The 27,399-nt window shown below is 40.2% G+C and overlaps 1 protein-coding gene and 1 long non-coding RNA gene across 5 annotated transcripts in view; one reads left to right on the top strand and one right to left on the bottom strand.

The window, feature by feature from the left end:
* CEP126 (centrosomal protein 126) overlaps positions 1 to 27,399 on the bottom strand; it is a 71,804-nt gene that overhangs the window by 10,426 nt on the left and 33,979 nt on the right. For 2 of the 3 annotated variants that reach the window (XM_088159406.1, XM_088159409.1), the window contains exons 10-11: positions 27,318 to 27,380; positions 21,064 to 24,839 (exon numbers count right to left, since the gene is read on the bottom strand). In XM_088159406.1, coding sequence (XP_088015532.1) covers positions 27,328 to 27,380 — 53 coding nt within the window. In that variant the 3' untranslated portion in view covers positions 21,064 to 24,839; positions 27,318 to 27,327. Of the gene's footprint in view, positions 1 to 21,063; positions 24,840 to 27,317; positions 27,381 to 27,399 lie in introns of those variants that run through there. The other variant, XM_088159407.1, reaches the window with a different exon arrangement.
* Positions 1 to 27,399, top strand: part of LOC148224753 (uncharacterized) — a 36,052-nt gene that overhangs the window by 6,411 nt on the left and 2,242 nt on the right. The window contains exons 3-4 of one of the 2 annotated variants that reach the window (XR_015801331.1): positions 25,165 to 25,262; positions 26,789 to 26,860. This is a non-coding gene — a long non-coding RNA (uncharacterized LOC148224753). The remainder of the gene's footprint in view (positions 1 to 25,164; positions 25,263 to 26,788; positions 26,861 to 27,399) is intronic. The other variant, XR_015801330.1, reaches the window with a different exon arrangement.

The raw sequence follows: 27,399 nt of genomic DNA, 5'->3' as shown, positions 1-27,399 counted from the left end.
CTTTAAGGCAAAGGTCAGCTGGTGACAGAGGAGCAGCCTGTTCCAGTTGGAGTGGTAGTGAAGAACCTGAATGGCAGCACCTCCCTCCCTCCTGCAAAAGTGTTCAGCATCGCTGAGGGATAGTTAAGCCATGTGAATTAGCCAAATGGAGGAGGAAAGGGGTAATTATCAGTCTATATATTCATCTGTGAAATAATCTTTGCAATGTTAAAATACCGTAGGATAAGTCTGATGGAGAGTAAATTAAAGTCCAGATCCTGCATCCAGTCTGTAATGAGGACTAGAACCACCCAGCATAGAAGGCACTGTACATTACAGTGAAGTTCAGCTCCTGCAGATTTGTGCGGTTATCAGTGTCCAATTCTACACACTTACACTGATAAAAGATTCCAGGTTCGAGTCTGTGAGAGACAGAGGCCAATTAGAAGCCAAATAAAATGTATCTAAATCAGTGAATAGAAGTCTGTAGTATATCTGAATTTCCCCCTTTCTCCACCACCACCCCAAGTGTTGCTCTTCAGTAATTCAAGATTGCAAGGCAGGAGTCATTGTCTGCTCCAGAGTCAGACTCTGGATCCTCAGGTGAGGGCAGGAATTAACACCTCTGCTTGCAGAGACCTTTTTTCTTTTAAAAGACAACCTGGGAGGCCTCACCCAGGAAGAGGAAGATCAGGATTTTACCATCTTTCAGCCTGAGGAAGTCCAAACTCAAAGCTTTTACATCTCAAGTGCCTCAACTACTAGGGCTGTTGTCACATCCTGAGTTAATCTGCTGCTGTCGTAGCAATTGTTTTTTCTCAATGTCAGGCCCCTACAGAGACTCAACAGCCACTTTTTCCTAGTGGTAGGGCTATTGCTTTCAAGGCTAACTACTGTGACTTTGGATCAGACAGCTGGGTGGGACAGAATTGTAAGGTACCTCAATGAGATCCAAATCCTCTTGTCTTAGGAGCTGCATTTCAGCCCCAGCTTCTTGTTGGAGCTGCATGAACAGCATAATTGTGCCTGGCCATAAACACACCAGTCCTGAGCCTGACTTCAGATTCAACCTGTCTTTGGACAGGTCTGATGATCTGGACTTGTGGTTGAACATGGTCACTGTCATGAGACCTGCTTTGCTGGTTAGGGTGCTGTGGGATGGGGTTGTATCAGGTAGGACACTGCTCTGCCAACTTCACTGTCACCCTTGGCTGCCAGCTCAGCTGATTTTGCAGAGCAACCCCCTCTTGCAGCTGCCTGACACTCAGTGTGTGGTTAAAGAGTTGTTATGTTTATGGCAGATTTGTCCATATTGTCTTAGTTTAATCAGCTTCATATATCTGAGTGACTGCTCCATTAATAACCCCTGCTTCCAAAGGGTGCACAGCACATTGCTTTATACATGCACTACAGCCTATTATGAGGCTTAATTAAAAAAATAATATATGTATCTAAATTATAGACAATTTACAATTTGCATCTTAAAAATATTTAGAAATAAGTAATAAAGAAAATATGTGAGGTTTAATATTTATAGTAATACGTATAATAATAGAATATTATGATGTGAGTTTAGGTATCAAAGTAACAACAAGCATTGCAATGTCTAGATTTTCTTTGGTCCTCAAGAAAGAGACATGAGATGCTGGAGATGCACAGTTAGAATTAGAGCAAGGCTCAGGAAACTCAACACAGTGTGTGTGAAACTATCCAGGTCTATTCCCCCCCTCCAAGAGGGAAAGGAAGAGGATTCACACACTTAAATCTCATCTCTCAATTACAATTAATATACTCTTCTGAAGATTCACTGCCTTCTTTGAAGGCTGGTGTCTAACACTTTCTCTAAATCAGATATGGGCTGCTGCTACTTTTAAAACAAGCAGAGGAAAAGAACGGTTTCTGAGCTACTAATCCTTTTTTCAAGCAGTACATGAGTTTATCATATACACAAACAACAACTGAGATGCCAAGTTTCAAATTCACCCTATGCTTTGAGAGTTCAGCAGTATACCCCATTTCTTTTGGGTCCACAAGCCAAACATATACTTGCATACACAGTTTTACTGCACAGTTTACATACAAAAGCTTACAAGGTGTCTGGGTAGTTGTATCTCAGAAACTGTTTCACTGTGTAGAAAATAATATTTTACTGTAGTAGTTGGAGAACATAAACATGAATTAGTATCTATAATTTTTTTGGTTAAGTACTTTATGAAGGAGGGGACAACTCTGAGGCCTGTTTGAGTTCCAAAAGACTTTTATCCAGTAACTGCCTGGCTAATAGGAAGTACTGAATTAATATTGGATTTAGGCCTGCAAATTCTTCAGAAATCGTATTTTTAAAATGTTTTTTACTTTTTCTGGCTAATTTTTTTCCTTATTATTTGTGTAGCCACACTTGAAGGTGCTCTGGTACAAATTCTTTACTTGCACAGCCAAACCGGGCTACTGGACGTGCTGTTTTTCTCTGGACAGTGGTCTGGGTGTTTGTAGGAGTGACTGAGTGAAGGTCTAGGTGCTGGAAGCTTGATTCAGTTGCTTGAACTTTTTGTCTGCCACTCAAGGAGGCTGGAACATCTTCATGTCAGATACAACACAACACCTAGAGAAGGCCTGTGCTTCTCCAGACCAGTGGCTGGAGGCCAGGTGGGAATTTTAAATTACACTAGACTTAGAGGTGAGAGCTGAGACCTGGGGGTATGTTTCAGGTTCAGAGACATAATTTTAGGTGTCTACTTCTAGGTCTTTACAGATCAGATAAGCTTCCATTATCATCAAGGGAGATCAAGATCTCAGTTTAATTGCAGAGAGAGGCATTTCAGATGCCCAAGGTAGTTTTCAGATTGCCCCAGATACCTCTTTTCTGGTTTTCTGGAATGGCAGCTAGAGGCTGACTCTGCTCTTAAGTACTGGTGTATCTGCCAGCTCCAGAAAGGCCATACCCTACTTTGTCTCAGATGGAACTTGGTGGCTGTGTGGATGCACCTGAGCTGAGTTCCAAGTCAGTAGTGTCCTTAGAACGAACAGGTTTATTCAGCTGATGAGATGAATAAATCTCCATAAGGTGAGCTCAAATAATCCTAAGCTCCATAACTCAACAACAAAATGAAAGTCAACTGTCTCTTCTATTGTAAAATTACTTACTATCCCTCGTAGCTCTGTACACCTTATTCTCCACCAATACTCTCAATAAAGCATCTAAGACTATTACCTTCCCACCACTATTTTGTACATCCCAGTTTAGCTCCTCTCTCCCATGAGCAAATTACAGCTATCTAGAGGATCCCATCTTTCTCCCTCTCTCCCTCCCTCCCTCCCTCCCTCCCTCCCTCACTCCCAACTCTCTCACATTGTACCCAGCCTTGGGTTACTTTGTTCCTTTCACTCACACTGACCCTCATGGTTCTTCGCATCCTCTGCTGCTCTCTGTGCCATGGCTTTCAGATCTCACTTACACGACCTTCACTTTGTGTACCAAAGCCAGGGAATTGTTGATTTTCCTTACAAAGACAGGGCAGAAATATCACCACTATCTTTTCATGACTTTTTCTTCTCTGAAAAGGGGACACAGTATTAGTCTCATATTTAAACATCTTCCTTTTGCATATTTTATATCAGACTGCTGAAGTACAGCTGGGTTCTAAGCAGTTCACTAAAGTATATTCCTTGAGTGCTTATTCTGTTAAATATGCATCTTGATATTTCTTGGCTCTTCTTACTGAATGGAACTTTATGGGGTTTCCATTTTTGGGGTATCAAATACAAAATTCAGTCAGTAACTGAAGGTTTTACAGGGTGTAATACTGCATTTGGGAGTTTATTAAAGGTTTCAGGGAGGGAAAGGAAAGCTCAATTTCAGAAGGAAACTGTGTGGTTATCTAGCAGGATATATTTACCAATGATATTGTTGAGGAGACTTTGGAGGTGCATGTGTTAAAATTAGCGATGAACAAGCAAAGGTTTGCCTGCAATATTGATTTTACATTGAGAGGGATGCAACATGATAGATCTAAATGCAGTTTGAGATATATAGTTTGAAGTTAGGATATTTAGGACCCACAGAGACCTTAGTTTCCCTCCTACGTGTATATGAACATATGTTGTGTATGTGAGCTACATTTCACTTTGAAAATCTTGCCAGGTGAAAAATCAGGGTGTCCACAGCTGCTGTAAAAGTCAGGAGCTATGAAGGGTTAAGCCTTACTGTGTGGGGTGTTTTCTCATCCAGAGTCTGAGGTTAAGGCAAGGAGGGAAGCTATTAATATATGAGATTTAGAATTTAGCACTGTTGCCTATCAAGACCTCTGCTTTTGACATTAAATTCAGTCTTTTTTCAGGACTGACAGGCAAAGCAAGTTCTGTTGCTCTCTTAAAAGCTGGGTAAGAGGTCATGTGACTTTTGCTTCTGTAAAAATAGCTTTTATTGCAAAATCAGTTTTTTCTTTGTCTGCTGTTTATACTGTTTAAACAAAGTTTATGAAGTGTTATAAAATAAGGTACTCAAATGTCATCTTCCATTCAGTCTGACAAGCATCCTTCATTGCATAATCATGGATCTTAACCTAGGCTGTCTGAGAGACTGGCAATCTAAATCCTGCTCCAGTCTGGAAGGGTGGAGAAACTGCTCTGGTTTTGGATTTGTTTACTAAATTTATGAGGTTTTTGCTGAACTGCAGTATTTGTTCTTTGACCTTTATAAAATGCCTTATTTGTTTTTGAACTTATTTTAAACCATTAAACTGGTCTAAATTCCTATGCAGATTTTTTCTTGCTATTGTTTTCAATCATACAGGGAAATCTAGTCTATCCTATTCTTCCTAGACAGGGGAGGAAAAGATGGGCTCCACTGTGAATTGTCTTCTTCTGGGCTTTGCAGAACTGAAGTCAGTTCCCGATGTGATCACAAGCTTCTACTGCAATCTAAGCGTGTGATTTAACACTAGACCACAAAGGGCAGAGAAGGTAATGTTGTTGGGCTGAGGTGACCAAGATCCAGATTCTTAGTTACAGGTCTGAGCTGCCACTTTGGAAAGTCCCACTCTAAGCAGAAAGATGCCTAAACTATCCAACAGGAAACAGTATCTGACAAAAGGACAACTTCCATATGAATGATGAGAACTGAGGCATGCCTTTGAATTGAAGGGCCCTTGATTTCAGTTAAAAACTCTGGCTGCTAATTCTGTGGTCATTTTTATGCTCTTCAGCTCAAGAAGTGTGGCACTTCTACCCAAACAGACACTTTCAACAGTGAGACTGATGGAGTCCTATACTGCCTTCTGATCTAGAGGTTATAAAAGGCAATACATGAAGGTACATTTTGCCTACAGGTAAAATCCACGCAGATGAAAGGAGAAGGGTGACACTGCCACTGTCTCTCTTGTTTTATGCAGGATTCTCTCTACCAGGACACCTCAGGGAATGCTTACTGAATTGAGCTTGGGAAGTCACATCAAAGAGGAAAGTCCACACTTTGAATCCTGATAGGTCTAAGACAGGTATTCTGTGAACTCAAGTTTAAGATTGTTGTAGACTTGCCCAAAAAAATAAAGGAAATACCAAGAAAAGTTTTCTTTTAATTTTTCCAGCCAATTATCTTGCTGTTTCCCTCCACAATTATGATTTCCACAGCATCCAACAGACTATCAGCCAATGATGCCAGTACCTCCTGCCGTGGAAAAGACAGATATTTTGTGCAATTTGACTCAGTTTTGATCAATATGAGATAAAGATTCTTCCAGAGACCTGGCGATAATTGGTTCCTTGCTAAGCATCAGGTGCTATGACTGTCCTAGTTCACCTCTACAAATTCAACTCTAGGATAGATGAACATGTCTAGGGACCTCAGCATAATAAGTACAGGGGAACAGAATGCACCCATGTAAATGTCTGAAGCAAAAGGTTCTTGTTACTCTACTTAACCTAAGAGACAGGCTGTAGCAATCAGGACTAATTGAAGAGTGAGAGTAGCTTTTCAAGGATATCTATTTTGAAAGTACTAAGGCAGCACAGCCTGAAGTCAAACATAGGGTCAGTTTAGGAAAACGTGTGTTGTCAAAACAAAAATGTCACTTAGTTTGATCAAAAACTTGACATTTCTATATTTTCTACAGAAAAAAACAGGAAATAGGTAAACTTTTTGGTTAAGTTCCAGAAACTCAGTGGTTAATTCAAATCTGTTGGTGACTCCGGGACTTTTCTTCAGTGTTGTAAAAGACTACAGTGTTTCCAGGAGACAGGAAAACCCAACGTAGTCTCCCAGGGCAGAGCTGAAAATCTAAAACTTGGGTTCCACAGCGTATGTGGAGCTCAGCATGTGTCCAGGCTTCTCCCTCAGTGTCAGGCTGAAGTTCTCATTAGAGTTAAAAATTTTAGACTCTGAACAATATAGAGTTTAGGAATCCAGATCTATCTGTACAATAGAGCTACCTTGAATTCACAGAACAGCAAAGACCCAGGTCCTTATTATTCTACCAAGCAGTGTTTTTTTGGTGACAGGAAACTAGGAGGGTTTTAATTCAGAATTCAGAGTTTAGGCTTTGATTCAGATAAATTGAGATTATCTAATGGAAGCCTGCTTCTCCAGAGCTTACAGTTACACAACAGAGTAAAATAACATATCAGTGAATGTGATTGCTACTCCTCCTCCTGGATCAGCTGGTGTTTTTCTTCCCTACTTTCTATTCTATGCTTCTGTGTGGTTGCTTTATAGTGTTAAATAGAAATCTTCTGACAGCATTAGGCTTCAGAATCCAAATTGAAGGAAGCAATTCCTCTCCCCAGAGGCAGGCTCAAGACTGAAAGGAGAGGTAGAGCTCTTGTTTATGGGCATGAGTGTGTGGCCTAAATCTTGTGCATGTCCTCCAGTAGGAAACCAAATCAGAGAGCTCATCACTTTGTCTACAGATGCCAGAAGATAAAAGGATATATAGACTAGTTTGCTTCTCTAATTTTTCTGGTGAGAATAAATTTGCACCTGCAAATTCAACAAAAAGGCTGCTGCTGATCCACAGCAAGGATAGAACAGGATAGTATTCTTGCAAGCACAGAAGATTCTTCTAGAATCTGTCCTTATATTGTCTTCCCCACAAGGTCTTTGCATCTCTTTTCAGTCCTTGAGTCTCTAAAAATCATGTTGTGTAGTTAGAACATCAGCATCAATCTTGGCTTCCCTTTGACTCCATTCTTAAAGGATCAGGATGAATGAGAAGAGCATCCTCTTAGCTCTCCAAATGAGTGTGTACGTCTCAGTTACTAAAACAATACTATCCCGATGAGAAAAATACAAATTCACTCTAAAATATGAACCACTGAAGAGTCTCACTAGTGTTTTATTCTGCACTGTTTCATTTGAATAAAATAACATGTAAAATGTTTCCAAGAATATATACCTTTTACTTGGAATAGCAAGAGCCACAAACTATGAAATTGATGGAAACCAATCCATTCCATCGGCTGCAAAAGACACTGAATTGTCTTTTCTGTTCAATTGACATGAAGAATGAATAATCTGCTTTTATTCCTTAGCAATGAGTTTGAAAGAGAAATGGCAACATTTTGTTTTTGATTTTAATACTTCCTGCATTTCAATGTTTAAATTAAAATTCCCCTTGCTAGAGCTCAAGCTAAGAGGCGATTTTCTGAAGTTTTCAACTTATAAACTTTATAATCAGAAGTCCTGGCAGAAGGATGTGAGGTTTTTCTTCTGAAGGATGCATGATTTACAGTGCACAATCTGGCTCACAGAGGGAACAATGGGATCATTGCCATTTTCTCTAAAGCTGCAATTCTCTTCCTATTCATGTTGTAGTTCAGCTGAGGAATATTTAGACTAGAGTGGTAAATGTTTGGATATTAAGACCCTCTTAGGAAAAAAAATGCATAAGGGACATTTAGAGAACATTTAGAGAACTAACATTTAAATAAATTATTTATATAACAATAGACCAAGAGGTCCTTGCCAAAATATAGATTAATTGTGCCAGACATATGCATACAATAAAAGGATTTGTAATCTGGAGGAGAGGTGTAAAGGATTTTCAAGCTGTATCCAAGACACAGCAAGTAGAGAAAGGTTAACATGTCCTTAATAAACCCATAACTTCCTTCAGAGCTTAATATATTAAATGCTCTCAGAATGGTAAACAATCTGACACTTCACAATTCTATTTAGAGATCTCCATACATTTCAGAAAGCACAACTTAATTTTCTAGAGAGCTTGTAAGCATTTCCTTATTTCATAAGCACAAAGAACTACAATTTTTCCAAAAGGCTTGTAAGAGAATTTATAGATGAATATCATGAAATGCAAAATTATCACTTTTTGTGGATAGTTACATTTACAATCTTGACACAAAATTTTACAGAACATACTTTTTAAAGTTAGATGTAGAGCACATTGAGAGTTATTGAGAGAATAGCAGAGGGTTCAAGGAATAAACAAGGGATCTCAGGAAGAATTTTTCATTCTGGTATATCTTTTTATTTGTCATCAGACAATAAGATCTCTGATGTTGAATATCCTGAGAACTGTAATTCTAGCAAATCATCTGGCTCTAAGGTGCCATTACTGTTGCCATTACTGACACTTGGTGGGTCAAATCCCATGATGGGAGTGTGACTGTTGATGACTGCAGGCTGTCTAGGACAGACATTTAAGGAAGGAGGATCAAAGAGGTTGCCCTCTACACCAAGAGGGATGTGTGTGATAGAGCGGGAAGAGATCTCCCTGAAGAATAGCCATGAACAGATGGAAAGCTTATGGGTAAGAATCAAGATATTGAGACAACAGAGGGAACTTCGTGGCTGGTCTTTCCTACAGCCTGCCTCATCAAGGAAAGCCCATTGGTGATGCCTACTTGCTCCAGCTACAGTATCACACAGGCTTTTGTCCTGCTGGGGGACAGTAACATAGACAGTGAGATCAAGTACACCCCTAGCAGGTTTGCAGATGATACCAAACTGAGTGGCATTGTTGACGTGCCTAAGGGATGGGACTCTGTCCAGAGGGACTCTAACAAGCTCAAGAAGTGGGCCCATATGAACCTCACAAAGATCATTGAGGCCACGTGCAATGACCCAGTAATGTGCATTTGCATCCAGAAGAGCCACTTATATCCTGGGCTGCATCCAAAGCAGTGTGGCCATCCAGGAGTGAAGGAGGTGATTCTGCTCATCTACTCTGCTCTTGTGAAACTCCACCTGCAGTGCTGCATCCAGCTTAGTGGTCCTCAGCACAGGAAAGATGTGGACCAGTTGGAGTGGATCCAGAAAATGGTCACAAAATCAATCAGAGAACCACACAGCCACTCGCTCATCCCATCCTAGTGGGATGGGGAGAGAATCAGAAGAATGCAAATGAGAAAACTCATGGGTTGAGACAAAGGCAGTATAATACAAAAAGCAAAAGCCATACATACAAGCAAAGCAAAACAAGGAATTAATTCACCATTTGCCATGGACAGGCAGGTGTTCAGTCACCTCCAGATAAGCAGTGCTCTGTTGTGAGTAACAGTTACTTGGGAAAACAAACAACATCACTCTGACATTCCACCCCTTCCTTCTTCTTCCCCCCACTTTACATACTGAGCATGATGCCATTTGGTCTGGAACATCCCTTGGGCCAGTTGGAGTCACCTGTTCTGACTGTGTCCCCTCTCAATCCCTTGTGCACCCCAAGCATCTTCATTGGTGGAATGGGGTGAGGGAGTAGAAAAGGCCTTGACTCCATAAGCCCTTCTCAGCTATAATGAAAACATCTCTATATTGTCAACAGAATTTTCAGCATAAATTCAAAGCACAGCCCCATTCAAGCCACTATAAAAAAACAAATGCTGTCTCAGCCAAAACCAGCGCAATGACCTTAAAGGTCATTTGCAACCCAAATTATTCTATGAATCTGTAAAAGAAATTTGATTACATTGGAAGCACTGAAGATCATCATATATATGTAAGATGGCCCCTGCATAGAAGTATTCAGATGTTAACAGGAGAACTTCAAACTCATTGGCATCAAGTTCCCCAAGGTAATTGAAAACATAGTCAGATTTAGCTTATTCCTGATCATTATTTGGTTAGCAACCAATGTAAAAGACTGGCAAGCTACACCTCTTCCTCTCTGGGCAAAAATAAAGTGAATGCCTTTCCTAGGATCATGTTTATTTTTAGTGTCTTCCTTTACTCCAGACATTTATTTTAGCAAAATCAACATGTTGACTATGTCCTAGTGAAGCCTTGATAGTAAATGTGAACACTCTCTGCAACATTATCAGAACAGACAGATTTCTCAGACTCTTATCCTGTCATTGGACAAAAGCCCTCAGCTAGACAATACAACTGCTTGATTTGTGGGAAAGGCAATGTTAAGAGCCGTAAATTGGCATTAAATGGAATCAGAATTGTTTGCTCCTTTTCATCTCATTGAACATACAGACTGTTTGGCTGTGTTTATACTGCTGAGTTGATTCAAGCCTTGAAGCTGAATAGCACTGACTGGCTTGTGTCCACACTCCACAGGGTCAGCTCCCTCTAAACTGGCTTCTCTCAGTGACAGCTGAAGTGCTCCAAAACAGAGTCAAGGAGAGCAGTAAGAATTAAGCAGTGTGACACTAAGTGTGAAAGCCTGAGCCCATTACCTGGTTCCCGTTGGTTTGGTGGTATAAATACTCCCTAAAGAGAAAAAATATCCATTTGCTGTGAAAACTTATAAACAAGTGACTAGAGCACTCATGATAATGCATCCATCCCACCAACTCCTTGTCCAGCACAGGACCATTCCCAGGAATGACACCATGTTCTGAGAGCATTGTCCAAACACTTCTTGAACTCTGCCAGGCTGGTGCTGTGACCACTTCCCTGGGAAGCCTCTTCCAGTGAGTCTATAGGGGTGCCTGTCACAGCCTAGAGAGAAGGCTCCTCCTGGAGACTTTCAGGGAGATTCATGTCAGGCAAAGCAAAGCAGAGACCTGCTTCTCAAGATCATGGTCACAGCAATCAGGAATCACAAAGAATTCTGTTGAAAGGTGGGCTTACAAGGATCACGTGTACCTTGGTATAGCCTAGGCAGCTGTGCCTGCTTGCATTCAAGAGTTGGTTACTCCTGCATGTATATATACACACACACAGTTGGGAGAGAAAATTCGTATGAGTATAATGGACATATAGATCTATGAAATAAAAGTAGCACTACTCCTGTTTGTATAAAACCAGACTGTGCTATGACACTCAGTATAATATTAAAAGGCTGCTAAGAAATCTTCCCAACAATGGAGACATTGATTTGACTGTGGTCCTTTTAAGATGTTGCCCTGGGCTGCTGTTGGGAAGCTGCTTTGCAGGCTGCCAGATATGTCTTTTTGTTGTGTAACACCAAGGGTGGCTAAGGACGTGAGGCCATGTGAAATACTGGTTAGTCTGGGAGAAGCCAAACCCGGCATGAGTCACACTCACACTGTATCTTTGTGCTGTGTGGGGGTGGGACACTGGCACACACTATCTCCTGCTCTCTGCCTAGCTCTTCCCAGCCCATAAACAACTAGCCTTTCTCCAGAATTAAGCTTGGGGGTGAACTAACACTCAAGTAGCATGAACAATCAGGAGATAACAAGCACAAAAATCCAGAAGATACCAACAAGATAGTATAGATGTTCATTGTGTTTACTAAATTTGAAATAAGGTTTTTCCTTTGTGTTAAATCTTCCATCTAGAAGAACTCAAACTTTTGTAGTCGAGTTGGTTAGATTGGATAGGAAAAATTATTTAGGTAATATTGAAAACTCTGCCTTGAAAGCTTGAGTCTAGAGAGTAGGAAGGTGTAATATTGAAACTCCACTAACAGTAAATATTGAACATGCTACTGCAATATATTGATTTCCCTTGATATGCTCACAACATGATATATTAAAAATACAGCCAATTGTCCCTTACTGATGGCCAGATTATCTTAGTGGAGGTTAAACCTAGGCACACAGACATATGATCTGGCTGACTGATGGAAACCATAATCCACAGTCACTGGGTAGAATGTCTGAGCCAATGTATTTTATTAGACTCTTAAACCGCCTCTATAGCTACACTGGAAATGTGGGATTAGAAGGAACGTGTTTAGGCACTGACCTACTGATGGTCTGTATGCTTTAACTGGTGGCACAGTCCTGGGACTCTTACCCAATGCAACAATAAAGCCACCTGCTCTAGGTGAGAGTTTAGCTGTGTGGTTGCAAGCTGTAGTGTGTCACTTGCTTTTTGGGCCAGAGAATTGGGTCTGATCCATTTTATTTACTGACAAATATACAGCCAAACTGATCCATGCAGAGCCAGCTTAGCTTCTGAACACCCAGTTTTACAGTTGCACTGGACACATCAGGAATTAGGAAGCATATATCTCAAGTCTTCTCGTTTTAGGTTTGGCATCACAATCTCATTTTCTTTTGAAATTCCAACACTTAAGTTACTTGGATGAAGGGGAATAAACAAAATTTTGTCTACAGGAAGATGTTCAGTTTGGCCCAAGATATGCCACAGGTGCATATGCAGGTGATCATCATGTTTGCATGTTATATGTCTTTTTATAGACAACTTTGGTTATCTCAGATTGAGATGTAGTTTTTAAAAAACCAGCACAATATGCCAAGAGAGAAAGTGAAGTAGGCAGTAGACCTCTTCCGAGTCTGCCTCCAATGGCATGTGTGTCACCTAACTTCTGCACAGTGCTAATGGCTGAGCTCATCTGTAACCTCTCTTTCAAGTCATTAGAAACAAGTCAATATTTTTAGGGACTGATTCATCTGACCTATCTCAGATATATAGGAACAGGTGGATCATACCTTAAAATTGCTTGTTTCTCTCCAGTTGTTGCAAAAGAAGCACTTGGCAATATTCTCATACATAATTTCTTCACATTTACAGGAGATATACAGAGCTTCTAATTCCTTAAGTCTACAATGGTGCCACACAATTATTTGTTACATTTTCTTCACCTTTTCTGAAATAAATCCATACACAGCAGAAGTAGTCTATCAAGGCACAGTTTTTGCTCATGTGCAGTCCCCGCCATGGTGGTCAGGCAGTAAATGCCCAGGGAAGGGGGGCAGCTTGGGGGCCCTTCTCAGCACACAGCAAACACAGTGGCCATGGACCTGGTGGGACCTGGGCTCTGCTACAGCTGCAGATTTACAGCGTGGTAAATCTCCGGCTTCTCAGCTGCCAAAGGAAACACGAGCGGCCACAGGAGTCGTGTTCTTTATAGGAAATGAATAAGCACAAAAGGGCCATCGGATACCCCACAGCCTCATGTGTGAGCACTGTCTTATTAAGGACAAAAGAGATCTGAGGAATTGGCAGAGATGTCAAATTTAGTACTCTGGATTTTTAAAATATATTAATAACTCCATCTTCTCTAATCCTTCAGGTTTTTTTCTTCTCTAGAAGGAACAAAAAACCCCCAAACCAGTAACTTTTAGACTCATTTGGTTTAATATATCTTGCATTTTATAGTACCAGAAGGATTTTAAAATGCTGTATTAATTATGGGCCAGATGTTGTATGCAGGGCCAAGCTAAATTGATAGGACTATTCAGGGCTGCCACAAAGCTGTGTGTTCATTGTCAGCTCTCAGGAGAAGGACAACGTGGCTGACAGCTACATATTGCTAAACAAGAACTTTGAGAAAATCTGTATGATTTTGAGAGTTAGATTGTCTTTTAAAGTGTTTTCTGCAAAATTTGTATAAAGGATTTATACTTTGGTATTCAGGAACTGAACTAAGCATTGCCATTGGATAACTGGAGTCACCTCAATTTGCTGCAATGTGCTCTGTGCATTTACTGCTCTTTCTGGGTGCTGTTCAAATGCTTTTATGCTTGGTTAATAAATCATACCTGAGATTTTAAAATATTTCCAAAAACTGTGGACACATAATTTCTATTACAATGCGTGGGAACTTTGAACCCTGTCCCTAACTTGGACTATTTTAATGTTGTACAAATAATTATTCATCTCAGTATATTGAATACTTTATTTCACCTTCTCTCCTTTCAAAATAAAGAAAAAAATAGAATTTAAAAAGCACTCCTGATAATGATTTAATTGCAACATATTTGTTTTGAATTTGGATTTTTATCAATACCACAAAATCCAAAATCCAATTAAAGAATTTTGTAGAGAATAGTGCCACTTTTCAGAATCATCTTGCTTCTACATTCAAAAGAAGTCTCCTTGTATGTTTTCTATATTCCTAGCTCCATGCAGCAAGCCACAAAACTCAAGCTTTTCCTTGGCTTCCTATTTTGCAGAAGATCCCATATAAGTGTGCAATGATATTTTTAGCAATATATAATAATAGATATATACAATTTAGTATATATACATTATAATACATATGCATATGTATTTTGATATAATAATATAAGAATATTGAAAAGTAGCTTTTATAATGCTCCCCTCCATGTGGTACACACCCCCAACATTTAAAAAACCCATGAGTAACAGATTCTAAGCTATTGCTGAATTAGTAGGGACATCTGACACCCCAAATGATATCTGATCTATTTTATCTGACTGTTTTAGAATATAATTAAACAAATGGGATATAGTGTCTTATAGTAATATTCTTCATTGAATCTTTAAATCATGAGATTTTGTCTTGCATGTAGTTTCATTTAGCAATCTTTGGTATGACCAGTAGGAAACTTGAAATATGTTTTGCTGGAGCTGCCTGTTTGTGCAAATCCTACTAGCCAACAAAGGCCACTTAAAAAGATAGATGAAAGAGTTTTAGTACTTACTTCTCTAGGAAAAATGGAGCCCAGATGACAGGACCTCAGAAAACAGAGCCCTTAGGTGGTCTGCAGGAAGATGGTACTGACTTCCTTCATGCTGTGCTGGTGCTGGGTAGAAAGTACATTTTTCTTTTGTGTGGGGTCTCTGTTTCTCCATTAATGGCAGATTCAGGACAACTTAGAACTGGTCTCAACATTTTTTAATATTGGATGAGGAATGGAAATGAGCCACTCTCAAAACAATTTCAGTACAGTTTTCTGTATATTTAGTCAAAGCTTGTCCTGATGATGTTCTCATCATTTGGGTTGCTATAATGTGAAACTATGGAGACTTACATGCTGTCTGGAGAGGAACTTTTCACAAGGCTATGCAGCCATAGGCAGCCATAAGAAAAAAATAAATGGCCTTAAGATGAAGCAGTGCAATGTTTAGATTAAACATTAGTAAAAATATTCTCTACTGTGATGGTGGTGAGGCACTTGCACAGGTTGTCCAGAGTGGCTGTGGACTCCCCATCCCTGGAAGTGTCAAATGCCACTTGGGATAGGGCTCTGAGTAACCTGGTCTAGGGGAAGGTTTCCTGCCTATGGCAGGGGTCTTTAAGGTGGTCTTTAAGGCTCCTTCCAATCCAAACTATTCCATGGTTCTTTGATTCTATATTTGTACAGAATGTCTCAAATGACACGTACTGCATAGCATTTTTAGGTGAAAGAAGAGATGAGACTGAGTCTGCTGCAAGCGCTGATAAAAACTAAAACAAAACTAGAGGCAATATGCTCTTTCCAATTCATATGCACAAAGGACAGTTGTGTTGGACCTATATAAAGTAATACATTTAGACCATAGCTGTGCTGGAGACCGTTCAGTAGATCTTGCTGTTTAAATTACCATGTATACCCAAATGGCTTTTGGCAAGCTTTGCACCTTGCTGCAGGGTCTCCCGGGAATGGTAATGCCATTGTTAGCTGAGTTTGAAACTCCTTTTCCTTTCCTCTTCTTCGTTGCAGCCTGCCAAACCTTGGATCCAGAAGCTTCTGGCCCTGCAACCATTTTCCTTAGGTATTGATATGGCAGTGGATATAATGACACAGAAAAAAAAAATAATATAGGCCTAAACTGAGAAGAAAACAGGCATATTTTATTATTTTAGCTGCAATTGTAAATCCTGGAGATACTAATCTGTGTAGCCAGCATTTATGTATCTTTGTAGCCACTGTCTGACATGCAGTGCCAGGAGCAGTTTCCTTGTTGGAAATGGTCCCTTTATAGTGTTTATTGTTAGAGTGCCATTTCCTTTCCTTTCCTGTCATGCTATCATGGCCAGAAGAGCATAAAACATCTACCAGATCCCTGAAAAGAGGAGAAGGTGAGTGGGTACTGAGAGCATACAGGGGGTCTCTCTTTTGCAAGTATGTATTTTCTAACCAATTATCTCTTCTTTGAATGTCCCCTATGTAGCAGCCCTTGAAGATAGCCTGGAAAACACTTACTTTACTTACAGTGCTGTCCATAACAAGGCTCATGAGTCAGAGCCCTGAGGTGTCTCAGGTCCCAGCCTGAGTGCTCATTAACATGTTTTGGGCTGTGAAGTACAGCTGAGCCATGGGGATGCAAATCTCCAGAGAAGAGGAGGATGGACAGATCGGGTCTGTGACACCTTAAGTGGCTCAGTGGTTTGACTCAGTAATTTTAAGGGGGGGGTTTTAACCTAAATGACCCTGTGATTTTAACATGAGCTATCAGAGCTTGTGAGCAAGGGACCTAATAGGGGTTCAATGGCACTGAGGTCAGACCATGTGGTTGGACCATTGCAAAAGCTAATGTGGAACACACATTTCAGAGCAAGGTAAGGGGTGGAGGAACTGGCACTGATAGCCTATTATGTAGGGGTCTAATCCTCAGACAGTGAGTTTGCCATAATGGTTTGCCCTTACCAATAGGACAATTTCTGTCAAGTTTACCTTTTTTCAAAATCAAAGTATGAGGATCTAATAACGTGGCTCTTTTCATATTGACTGTGTGTGAATACAAAATATGATTTAAAAAGACACATTGTGGAGGTCGTTTCCAGAGATGAACAAAGAAGCCTTTTCCTAGACTTCTCCTGCTTACCTCAGCCTTGCTTTTCTTACTCTGGGGTGAGGTCCTCAGAAACAAGGAAAGGGCAGTTTTCAGAGGGGAAGCTGGGTGATCCTGGTGTAAGCACTGCACTGGGTGTGAATGGCGATGAGAGCAAGAAGGTAAACACAGAAGGCAATTGAAAACTTCTTTTTTTGTTGTGAAGATTTAACATAGGATTCATTGCTTTAAGCGCTGCCTTGTCAGATCATTGCTCTTTGACAGGGCTTTAATAACTGGAATAAAACAACTGTCCAGATTGTCTCTCCAGCTCTTCATAATGCTTCATAAAGGAAGCATAAATGCTAGAAATCAATTGCACTCGGATAGGAAACTTGTAAAGGAGAACTTTTGTGACAGAAAATAAGATTTATGGGAAGTGTGGCTTTTGTGGAAGATAAAGAATAGTTAAAATATTTGGAGGAAAAAAATAAGGAAAAGTTCACCTTTTTCTATCACTTAACACCAAGCATTCAGCCAAAGGAAAAAAGGTATGGATTAAGCAGAAGACTGCCAAAGTTAGTAAAGCTTATCATTCACATATTGCCTAGAAAATGTCATTCATTCCTGTCCTAATTATTCCATATTTGGCCTGTCTGGCATTCAGTGACAAGTCATTAGCAAGATAGACAAACTGCTATTGCAGTACAGTCTGAACTCTAGAAAAACTTGCAAAACATTGAAGGGCACAGAAAAAGTAAGCAACATGTTCTTATTTCCCCAGGCTTACCAGAGAGCAAAGGTACATGACAGGAAACTAAGATAACCGGAATCCATTTAAAAATGTGTTGGAAAAATTAAGGTAAAAAATTCTGTGCAGCTCTTCTGTAAAAGTGAGGCCAGGAGTTGATGAGCGGATGTTGTATAATTTCTTTTCAACTCTACTGGAGCTCAGGCAGAGAAGACCAAATGGAAGTAGTTCCTATAGTTCCACCATGGGATTTAAGGATGACTGTTGCTGTTCATTCAACATGCAAAGACTCAGCTGTTGTGCCTTTACTGGGTCCTATTGTCACAGCACAAACTGAACACACCAAAGGTGTGCTATCCGTACAACATCTGCTGTCCTCCATGCCCCTGTACTGCAGAGCATTTCTCTACGTGCAGTCTGGCCAATCCATGCTCTTGGCAACAGGAGATGCTATTTAGCAGCAGTTTCCTGTGATGTGGAGCTGGCTACCATCCAAAGTTTTGACTGACATGTTTCTGCTGTCCTGTCTCCTCACCTACTCTCAGGTGCTTAATATGTGGAAACTGGCCACCAAAATTGGGGTTGAGGGGCCTCTCATCTGACATGTCCATCAGCTGTCTCAGAGAACACAGCTCACGAGAGTGTTACTACAGCACTTGATATTTGACAGGACCTTGAATAACAGGCTAATAGCACTGTGTGCTTATTTATACCAGCAACAGCACAGTCAGTAGTCAGTGCAGGTGAAATTGGGAAGTCACATGCCATGATAATGATAAGCTGTCCATGTTTCACATGAGTATGAGAAAGTGGTGATGACAGCTGTGTGGCACTTTGAAGCCAGATGCCTCCTGTATTCCAGATACAGTGCCCTTTAATCTGCTAAGAGCCATGCTGGATTTTGCTGTGCTCTGCATGACTTCATGTCTTGCTGTGACACTCTGAGACAGCCTCCTGCTGAGGTTCTCTGAGCAGAATTAGTCTGCAGGCTTCAGAGTTGTGTTGTGAACACAGACAGACAGGCCAGTCTATTTTCTAGCATGGTGAGTGTGGAAAAGAACCTCCATTTTCTTTCTACTGGTGATCAGGCCTGGCAGCATTACTGAAATTTTAATTAATGTGCTGTACGTCTTCTTCTGGATGTACAATGACTGCTTGGCTGTCGACAAAGAGCAGGTTCCCAGCACAGAGGCTCTGGCGCAGCAGGAGGGAAAGTAGCTCTGAAGATGTTATTGTTATTTCACCTTCTGTTGGTTCTTCTGCACCAGAAAAACCTTCTTTTGGTGATTATGGATGATTTTCAAATATTAAGCTATTTTAGAGTGATTCAACCATGAACAAACATAAATATGTGAAAAGGCATTTTAATCCATGTCTCCAGAAATCTTTACATGTAATAAGTTTGAGTATGATGTTTCATCAAGTAATCATTCTGAGACTTATTAAGGCCAGAAACTTAAGCCTTAGCTAAGTGTAGATTTAGGCCATTCTGTATGTGACTAGCTATTTTCCTGAGAACTTTCTGACCTAAGTGTGAGACAGAAGCTTTCTTTTTTAAATAACCTTATGAATGTTTGCTGGCATGGGAAAGCAAAAGAACAAGATACAATAGCCTCTTGGTATAAATCTCTGTTAATGAGATCAGGACTAGAAACCTCATTGTTCAACTCACATTCTGTCTGAACACAATCTGCTTCTCAAATTATAAATCAGGGGCAAGACACTGTACCATTGTGTAACCCTACACTCTGGCTCTGGAATGTTTCCTAGTCATAAGAGGATTGTCATCATTTCATTTACAAGAGAACTATCAAACAGGCCTGGGCCATATTTGGTCTACAACCCCCCCTCGAAAGAAGACAAATGCCTGCGCTTGCAGCAGGGTATTTTTGCAGCAACAATACAGAAGCATGCATTATAGTGGAGTCTAAAAACAAAAGAAAAAGGCACTGTCAGAAGCAGTGCTCATCACTAAGGAAAACGAATTTGTTTATGCATACCCTATATATCTGCATCCCTCTATAAAACAAACACACATGTGTAATAAGGTCATTGAGTTGGAAGGTTTAGTTGTGTCTGCAAAGGCGCATTGTGTGCACGAAGCCTCTGCCATCCCAGGAGACCTTACAGCACATTCTGCTTCAGGAAGAAAGAACGATCCTCTCTTACAACCTCAGACAGACAGAGAGGGACTTAGTCATAGGGTGTGGATGGTACACCCTGAGTCATTTGAAGAGCTCTGAAGGACATAATTGCCTTCACATTTTCATCCAGCTTTCTAACAATCCAAGAAAATGGGGAAAGGCTTACTAACTTATTAGTGGCTTAGGAGCTGTCTAGGAAATCCTAAGCTCACTCGTCATCTCCATCAAATGTAGGTTGTTAAACACTTAAATTAAATGCACAACCTGCCAGCCAAGTCACCTCTTGTCTTTGGTAGGACTCACTCTACAGGAAGTGAAAGAGGTGCATCCTTAGCACCCCGTGTACTGTGTCCCTAGTTCTGCCTGCTGTTAAGAGTGATATAATGAAAAATCTGTGTAAATACCATCCTGCCCCCCATATCCCCACACAGCTCTGTTCTCCAAAGGGAGACCGTGGGCATGGGCTGACTGGACAACACAGAAATCAGTGCTGCAATGTAAATAACCACGAGAGAATAACAGCAGTACTCTGACCAGAAGAACTCTGCAGGCCACATTCCCCAGTGCCAAACCCTTTGCCTACAGCTGAGAACAGAGTTCAGACCTCTTGAGTAGATTGTGTAAGTTTTGCTTTTTATTAGACGGCAAAACTGAGAAATCAGAAAGGAAAATAATTTCCACAGGCAAGAAATTACCAAATATTTAAGTAGACCTGAAACAAAACATTTCACATAGCTTTTGACTAATCTTATTAAGCTACTCTCAAAACCTTAGCTTGAAGTGAAAAGTCAAACTTTTAAATATAAACAGAAATATTTGAACTTTAGTGTTTTTTTTTCTTTGATGAAAACTCTGAATATTAATTATTTCAGCAGCATTTCCTTTTTTAGAAATATATCTTTTCACTTTTTCAGTTTGCTTAATGGCACAACACTTCAATCATCATTCAATAACAGACAGTGGTCCATTCTACTGGCATTTTTACCTAACTGCAGGATGGCACAACCTTCAAGGGATTCAGCGTCTTTTAGTCTCATCACAGCCCAAGTAAGGAGATGAAATAAAAACATTGCTGAAAATTGAACAAAAAGCATAGGAAAGTGATTCTCCTTTCCTTTCCTTTCCTTTCCTTTCCTTTCCTTTCCTTTCCTTTCCTTTCCTTTCCTTTCCTTTCCTTTCCTTTCCTTTCCTTTCCTTTCCTTTCCTTTCCTTTCCTTTCCTTTCCTTTCCTTTCCTTTCCTTTCCTTTCCTTTCCTTTCCTTTCCTTTCCTTTCCTTTCCTTTCCTTTCCTTTCCTTTCCTTTCCTTTCCTTTCCTTTCCTTTCCTTTCCTTTCCTTTCCTTTCCTTTCCTTTCCCTTCTTTTTTTAAAAATTTCTCTTTCTTTTTTCCATTTTTCTTTTCTTCTTTTTTCTTTTTTTTTGTTTTTGTTTCTTTGAAAGAGCACAAACTACTAGATAGAGACAAAATAAAAATGTTAAACAATTGCTTTCTTCTCGAAAAAAGAACAAAATGAATATATACAATAATAGAAACTTTATATGCAGATTCCTGTCACCCACAGATACTTTGGTCACCCTGGATCACTGCCACCATTGTTGCTGGTTTGGGATTTATATTCAATATTGAAGGAATCACTTGGCTATGATTTGAAATACAATTCCAAAAATATTGTGAAGTCATCTCTAATTATAGGGGGTCAAATTCAGTTTGGGTGAATTCTCTCTTATAAAAGCAATGGTATTAGAGAGGGAATCATCATGAGCCAGATGATTATGAATATTATAATAAAGACAAAAAAAGGGTATGACACCTCCTGTCTACTTCATGGAGCAGATATGTTTTAGTGTATTTGGTGAGAAGTAAGTCTGGTCGTTCCCACACACCATCAGCCATGTTTTAGATGTGACTCTGCCCGTGCATTTCCTGTTTCTTTTGTACTGTGCGTTGTCATTCCTGTTGTGTCTGCAGAATTTGACAGTATCAGTCAGGCTTTCCTCCCAGCAGGGGCTTTACCAAAGATGCTGCCACACAATTCAAGACTTGTATATACTATGTACTGGCCTAACACAGGCAAATGCATATTTTGAGGTAGCCCTTTGCTCTCAAATGCTTTGATGCACCCTCCTAGCAGCCTGTGTTTGTATAGCACAGTAGTGTTCACTGATGCAATTTTACACACACGTTCATAAGGGTTTACTTGTGCCTGTTTTGGCTGCAAAACAGAGTCTTCAAAGTGCTTGAAACATCATTTACACGTGTCAGACGTGGTTCTGCAAAGGCCTTTCGCCTTCAAAGGGCTGAAGTTCTTTCAGCCTGTGAATCTGGTAGCTAAAAAAATACTTTTTTCCCCATGAAAGCAAATGGACCAGGAGCAGTGGCTCCTGGAGGAGGACGGTCTCTGACTGCTCCCAGTCCCCCTCTTCCCACCCATTACCACTACAGCTCTTGCCACTGCCAAGACCTTATCAATGAGTGTAGGGAAAGAACCCTGCTGTCTAATGACCCTGGCTGGAAGAAAGTTCCAGAACAGAAAGGAGAACCAGAGTCTTGTTCAGAACTCCCAGGCCGCTGTGGCAGCTCCAGCTGCAGTCCAGCCAGTCCCTGTCTCGCTGCCTGTCCCTGTCAGTGATGAGGACTTTTCATAGTCCCCACGTGTCTGTAGCTGCACCTACTCCTCACATCCACAGCCCAGTCAAGCCTGTCACTTCTGCCTCCAGTGCCAGCAGTATTGAGGCCTCAGGTACATTGGCTCCTGCCATCCTAAAGCCTAGCAGCAGGTGCTGGAGTGGATGGTGGCTATTGGCTGTGGTGCCCTCTCAGATACAGTAGCAGATAATTTTCTTCCTGGCAGCATTGGAGGCTGCTACACAGATGATGGAGGAAAAGGTGGACCTTGGTAGGGTAGGGTTGCTTTCACACCCTGTAAAGCCCTGATGGGGCATAAAGGTCATGTTAATATCAGCCCATTTTTTCTAACCCTGGCCATGCTGCCCCTGGGAGGCTGATTGTCAGTGATACCCTCATGAGCCTCTGCTCTGGCTTTTCACAAGTTCTCAGAATCCAGCTGCTGCCCCTGGGCCTGCTCTCATAGTGCACATTCCTGATACCCAAGGGTCACCCTGTTTAGACACCTAAACAAAAATTGTACTTCACTATTGTCATATGAGCCAAAGTGACTTCAGAAACAAGGTTATTACCTTTGAGATGAATCCTGTAACTCTAAATCAAAAAACTAATTTGAAATTATTTTTCCTAGAAATGTAAATGCAGGTGCCTGCTTTTGAAAGAAAGTCTTCATGTAATTGAGGAAATTGACTCATGGGCTTTACTTTTGCCACCTAAACTGATTAACAGGAGTAGAAACCTGGTTAAGCTGCTGCTCTGGCTTGCTGACTAGCCACTACCATGGCCCCTGGTATTTGGATTATTTGCTTTTCCCTCTCTTAATCTCTGTGGGGAAACCTTGCCCCGCTATTTAAATATGAAATCCTCACCATACTGGAATGTCACAGGGGACTGCTGACAAACAGAGATGTAAGGGCTCAGTATTTCAGGCAAACCAATTTTGAGTTCCAACTCAAAATGCTCCTTGTTAGTTCGTTTCATGCCTTTTGTTGTGAATTCTGCATTTATTTGAGCACCAAAGTTGAAGTAAGTACTGACACACATCAAAATCCTTTAGGCATGTGGACTTCAGCTATAGTTTCCCTTTTCTGGCAGAACTGGCAGAACAGATGGCAACAGTGGTCATAAGAAAACAAGTTTCTGTGATTTTGATGTTTAAAGACAGTTTATCTTAATAGGCTCCAGACTAAAGTCAGCCTTTTAAAGCCAGATTTTTCTTCCAAAGATGTTGTAATGCCTAGCTAGAGGAAAAAGATTATTTATTATTCCATTCTCCAAAATATTTTATTGAAAAAAAATTCAATCTTTCCCTAAAACTTCTTTGTAAAATTTAGGCTGCTATTTGCTGTATGTAGTTAGCCTTAGTCTTGGCTGACACAATGCATCAGCAGGTAGCTCTAAACCCTGATAAACTGTACATTGTTACGATGGGTACATGTTTTCCTCTTCTTTTTTTTTTTTATACAGGCTGGTTCCTTCCTAAGAAACAGCAGCACTTTTTAATGACAATGATATGATGATCTTGGGATGATGGGGAACAACAAGGTTTTTAAAATACTTTTGCCAAATGATCATTTAAGAGCTTCTTTTGGGAAGATGCATTCCTATAGAATACCAGTCTCTAAATGGGGGCCATGTTCCCATGGTTGCACTGTTGAGGCCCAGAGTTCACTCCTGAAATAAGGCTCTACTAAGCTTCCACACACTTTATTTCAAAGACTAGCAGTAACACTGTGTGGGGATGAGGGACAGCTCTGGTGGAAGTACAGGAGTGCTTAACCCCCAGACAAACCCTACAATTGTTACTGTGTAGGTATGAACAGAAAATCAGGCCTCTAATACAGAGTTATAAATCAAGATATTTTGTTAATTGTTTTTATTGCTTCTTGCAGCTAATTACAGCCTAAATTTGTTGACTGATTCTGCTCATTTTTAAAAAGAAGAGATGTGGTTTAGTGGTAAACACGGTGGTGTCAGGTTGAACTCAATGATCTTCCAACTGAAATGATTGTGTGATTTTATGATGCTATGAATGCTTATCTACTTTTTATCGAAACACCAGAGGAAGTGAAAAAGAAGAAGTTAAAAAATCACCATTTCTTAGTAATTAACTAACTTCACAGATTTAGGTATCATGCTGGTTTAACAAAAAGTCTTTAATCCAGAACTGGGATAACAATTCAGATGGGTTTTTTAAATTGATTTTACAATAAAGTGTAGAATAAAATAGACGTAATTATCCTAAAAACGCTTACCAGTCAATTGACATTCATTATTTGAGTTTCTGCTTTCTTCTTAATTTTGTTGTAATTTTGTAATGTCAAATGTAATGTAATGTCAATGTATACACACTGCATATAAAGTACATAAAGCCACAAGATCCTGTAGCAGATAATGTCAGTGTCTCCTGTACAGCTGCAGTGGGTTGCCAGCTGGAGGTACTCTGGTACTGCTATGAGGCTACTGCAGGGCTCACCCAAGGGGAGGACATGCATTGCTGAATACTCTACAATAAAACAAAGTAATGAGATATGCATGTATATAAACAGAAATGTGATTATGTATAATATTCAAGAAACATCATGATGGTATCATGTGATCTGTTTTCCATTCTATAAACAACTGCATCCTTCACCTGGATTTAGAGTTTGGTATTACAGAGTACAATGTCCTTCACAGAAACTACTGAGTAAATATCCATATTTTATTTGGGTGCTCTGAAACACGGAGAGCTGAAACAGGTTGTTCTCTTGGTGAAGCAAAAATTTAAAACCCCATTATTTCTCCTAGCAGATTTGATGAAATCTCATTCATCTGTACTTTTTCTGCAGCTGGGTAGTATGACAGTTCATTCTTATCATCAAGAAGAATTCCAAGCCAGTGGCTGAGATTTGAATGTATATCTATAGCTGGACACCTGTTTCAATGTGTAAGTATATACTCGTAGTGAAAGAAGGATCTTAAATGTCCATCAGAGAACTTACAGTTCCAGAGACTGCACAGCCTGAGCAATATCTAGTGTTTATATCTTATTAATGAAAAGGTCTTGTAGATGAATTAGTGGGAGAAAGCTTTGCCACAGATCAGTCAGCCAAGAAAGAATTCTGTCGATTGAAAGCCAGGGAAATGCATTGGTGAGGAGAACAGCTGTGTTTCCGCTTTTTGTTTTTATTTTTTTTTTTTTTGTAGGACAGACCATGAAGGACCAGAGAAAAAGCTCAAAAATGCATTATTAAAACTCACTTAGATCCAATATAGCTAACTGTGCAGAAAAAAAGCACGATTTACAAGTTGTTTAGCCATAAACAACTAAATTTATAAGACAGGAGGCAGAAGAAAGGAAGCTGAGGTTCCAAGTCACATCTATTACTGAGATTCACAAGAAGAAAGGCCTTGGTGCACCGTGGTCTTTTCACAGCCCCACTTCAAAACCAGGGAATCATTTTGAATTAAGGAGCTGGGATGCTTCCTGGGGTGTTTCTGTCTCAAAATCAGAAAGTTGAAAAAGCCTTATGAATAAAGAATATTTTCTTTAGCATTTTTGTTAAAGAAAACCTACAACAACCCCAGGCAGTGCTACAGGATGGGGGCAGTGGCTGGAAAAATGCCTGACAGAAAAGGACCTGGGGGTGCTGGCAAACAGCAGCTGAACATGATGCAGGGTGTGCCCAGGTGGCCAAGAAGGCCAATGGCATCCTGGCCTGGCTCAGCAATGGTGTGGCCAGCAGGAGCAGGGCAGTGACCGTCCCCCTGTACTGGGCACTGCTGAGGCCACAGCTCCAATCCTGTGTTCAGTTCTGGGCCCCTCCCTGCAAGAAAGACATGGAGGGGCTGGAGCGTGTCCAGAGAAGGGAACGGAGCTGGGGAAGGGTCTGGAGCACAAGGGCTGTGAGGAGCAGCTGAGGGAGCTGGGGGTGTTTAGCCTGGAGAAAAGGAGGCTCAGGGGAGACCTCATCACTCTACAGCTGCCTGAAAGGAGGGGGTGGCCTGGTGGGGTCAGCCTCTTCTCCCAGGTAATAAGTGACAAGAGGAAGCAACCTCCAATTGTGTCAGGGGAGGTTTAGATTGGATATTAGGATGATTTTCATCATGGAAAAGGTTTTCAGTCATTGAAACATGCTCCACAGGGTAGTGGTGGTGTCCACATCCCTGAAAGTATTTAAAAGATATGTAGATGTGGCACTTAAAGATGTGGGCTAGGGATGGACTGGGCAGTGCTGAGTTAATGGTTGGACTTGATGATCTGAGAGAACTTTTTCAAACAGAATAATTGTGTGAATCTATGTTTCTAAGTATATGGTCATATCTATAATTTTTCTTCAGTGTAAATTTATAGTATAGAAGACTGATGATACAGAATTATAAATACTAACTCCTGCATCATACATTGAACTTTTGAAAAGTATATTTTGTACTTCAGACACTCATATGCCTATTCATTTCTTCACATTCCAGGTATCATATTTTGTTTCCAACTGACAAGATCTAGAATATACAAAACAAAATACAAATACCTATTGAAGAAAGGTAATACGTACTACTTACAGAAAATGGTATATCTTCAGGTCAAAGTAGGAATTAATTGCATTAACAATTATTTTATGCACTGCCATGCATAATTATCCCCTTTCTCTCTATGTTTTTAAGAAATACAAATTATTTATATGTTATGGATACTTCAAATGGACCCTGCTAAACTACTGTTCCTTAAAAGTTCTTGGCAGTTCCTGGACTTAACAAGTGTCTTCAGATACTAAAATAAAAATTAAACCAGAGGATGAGATAGTCTGATATAAACCATTAAAGCCTGTTTACAGTAACAAAAAGATCATGTTTGTTGGGACTTTTTTTACATAAACAGAAAATAGGGCAAGCCAGCTGAACTGATTGATATCAGTATTTTCAATTATAATTTTACAATGAAATAAGCCATAAGGTTAGTTTGTAGAAATTAAAGCTGAACACATTTAAATTAAATACTTACTAAGGGTTGCTTACTGCAAAACATGTGAAGCAAATGAGTTTCTGATAATGGCTTCTTGAACATCTGAAAAGAGCATGAAAGT

This window comes from Sturnus vulgaris, chromosome 2 (genome assembly GCF_052056855.1).
Source record: "Sturnus vulgaris isolate bStuVul1 chromosome 2, bStuVul1.hap1, whole genome shotgun sequence".
NCBI lineage: Eukaryota > Metazoa > Chordata > Aves > Passeriformes > Sturnidae > Sturnus > Sturnus vulgaris.
Note: the sequence above shows the minus strand (reverse complement) of the source record. Positions and strands in the feature narration are given on the sequence as shown.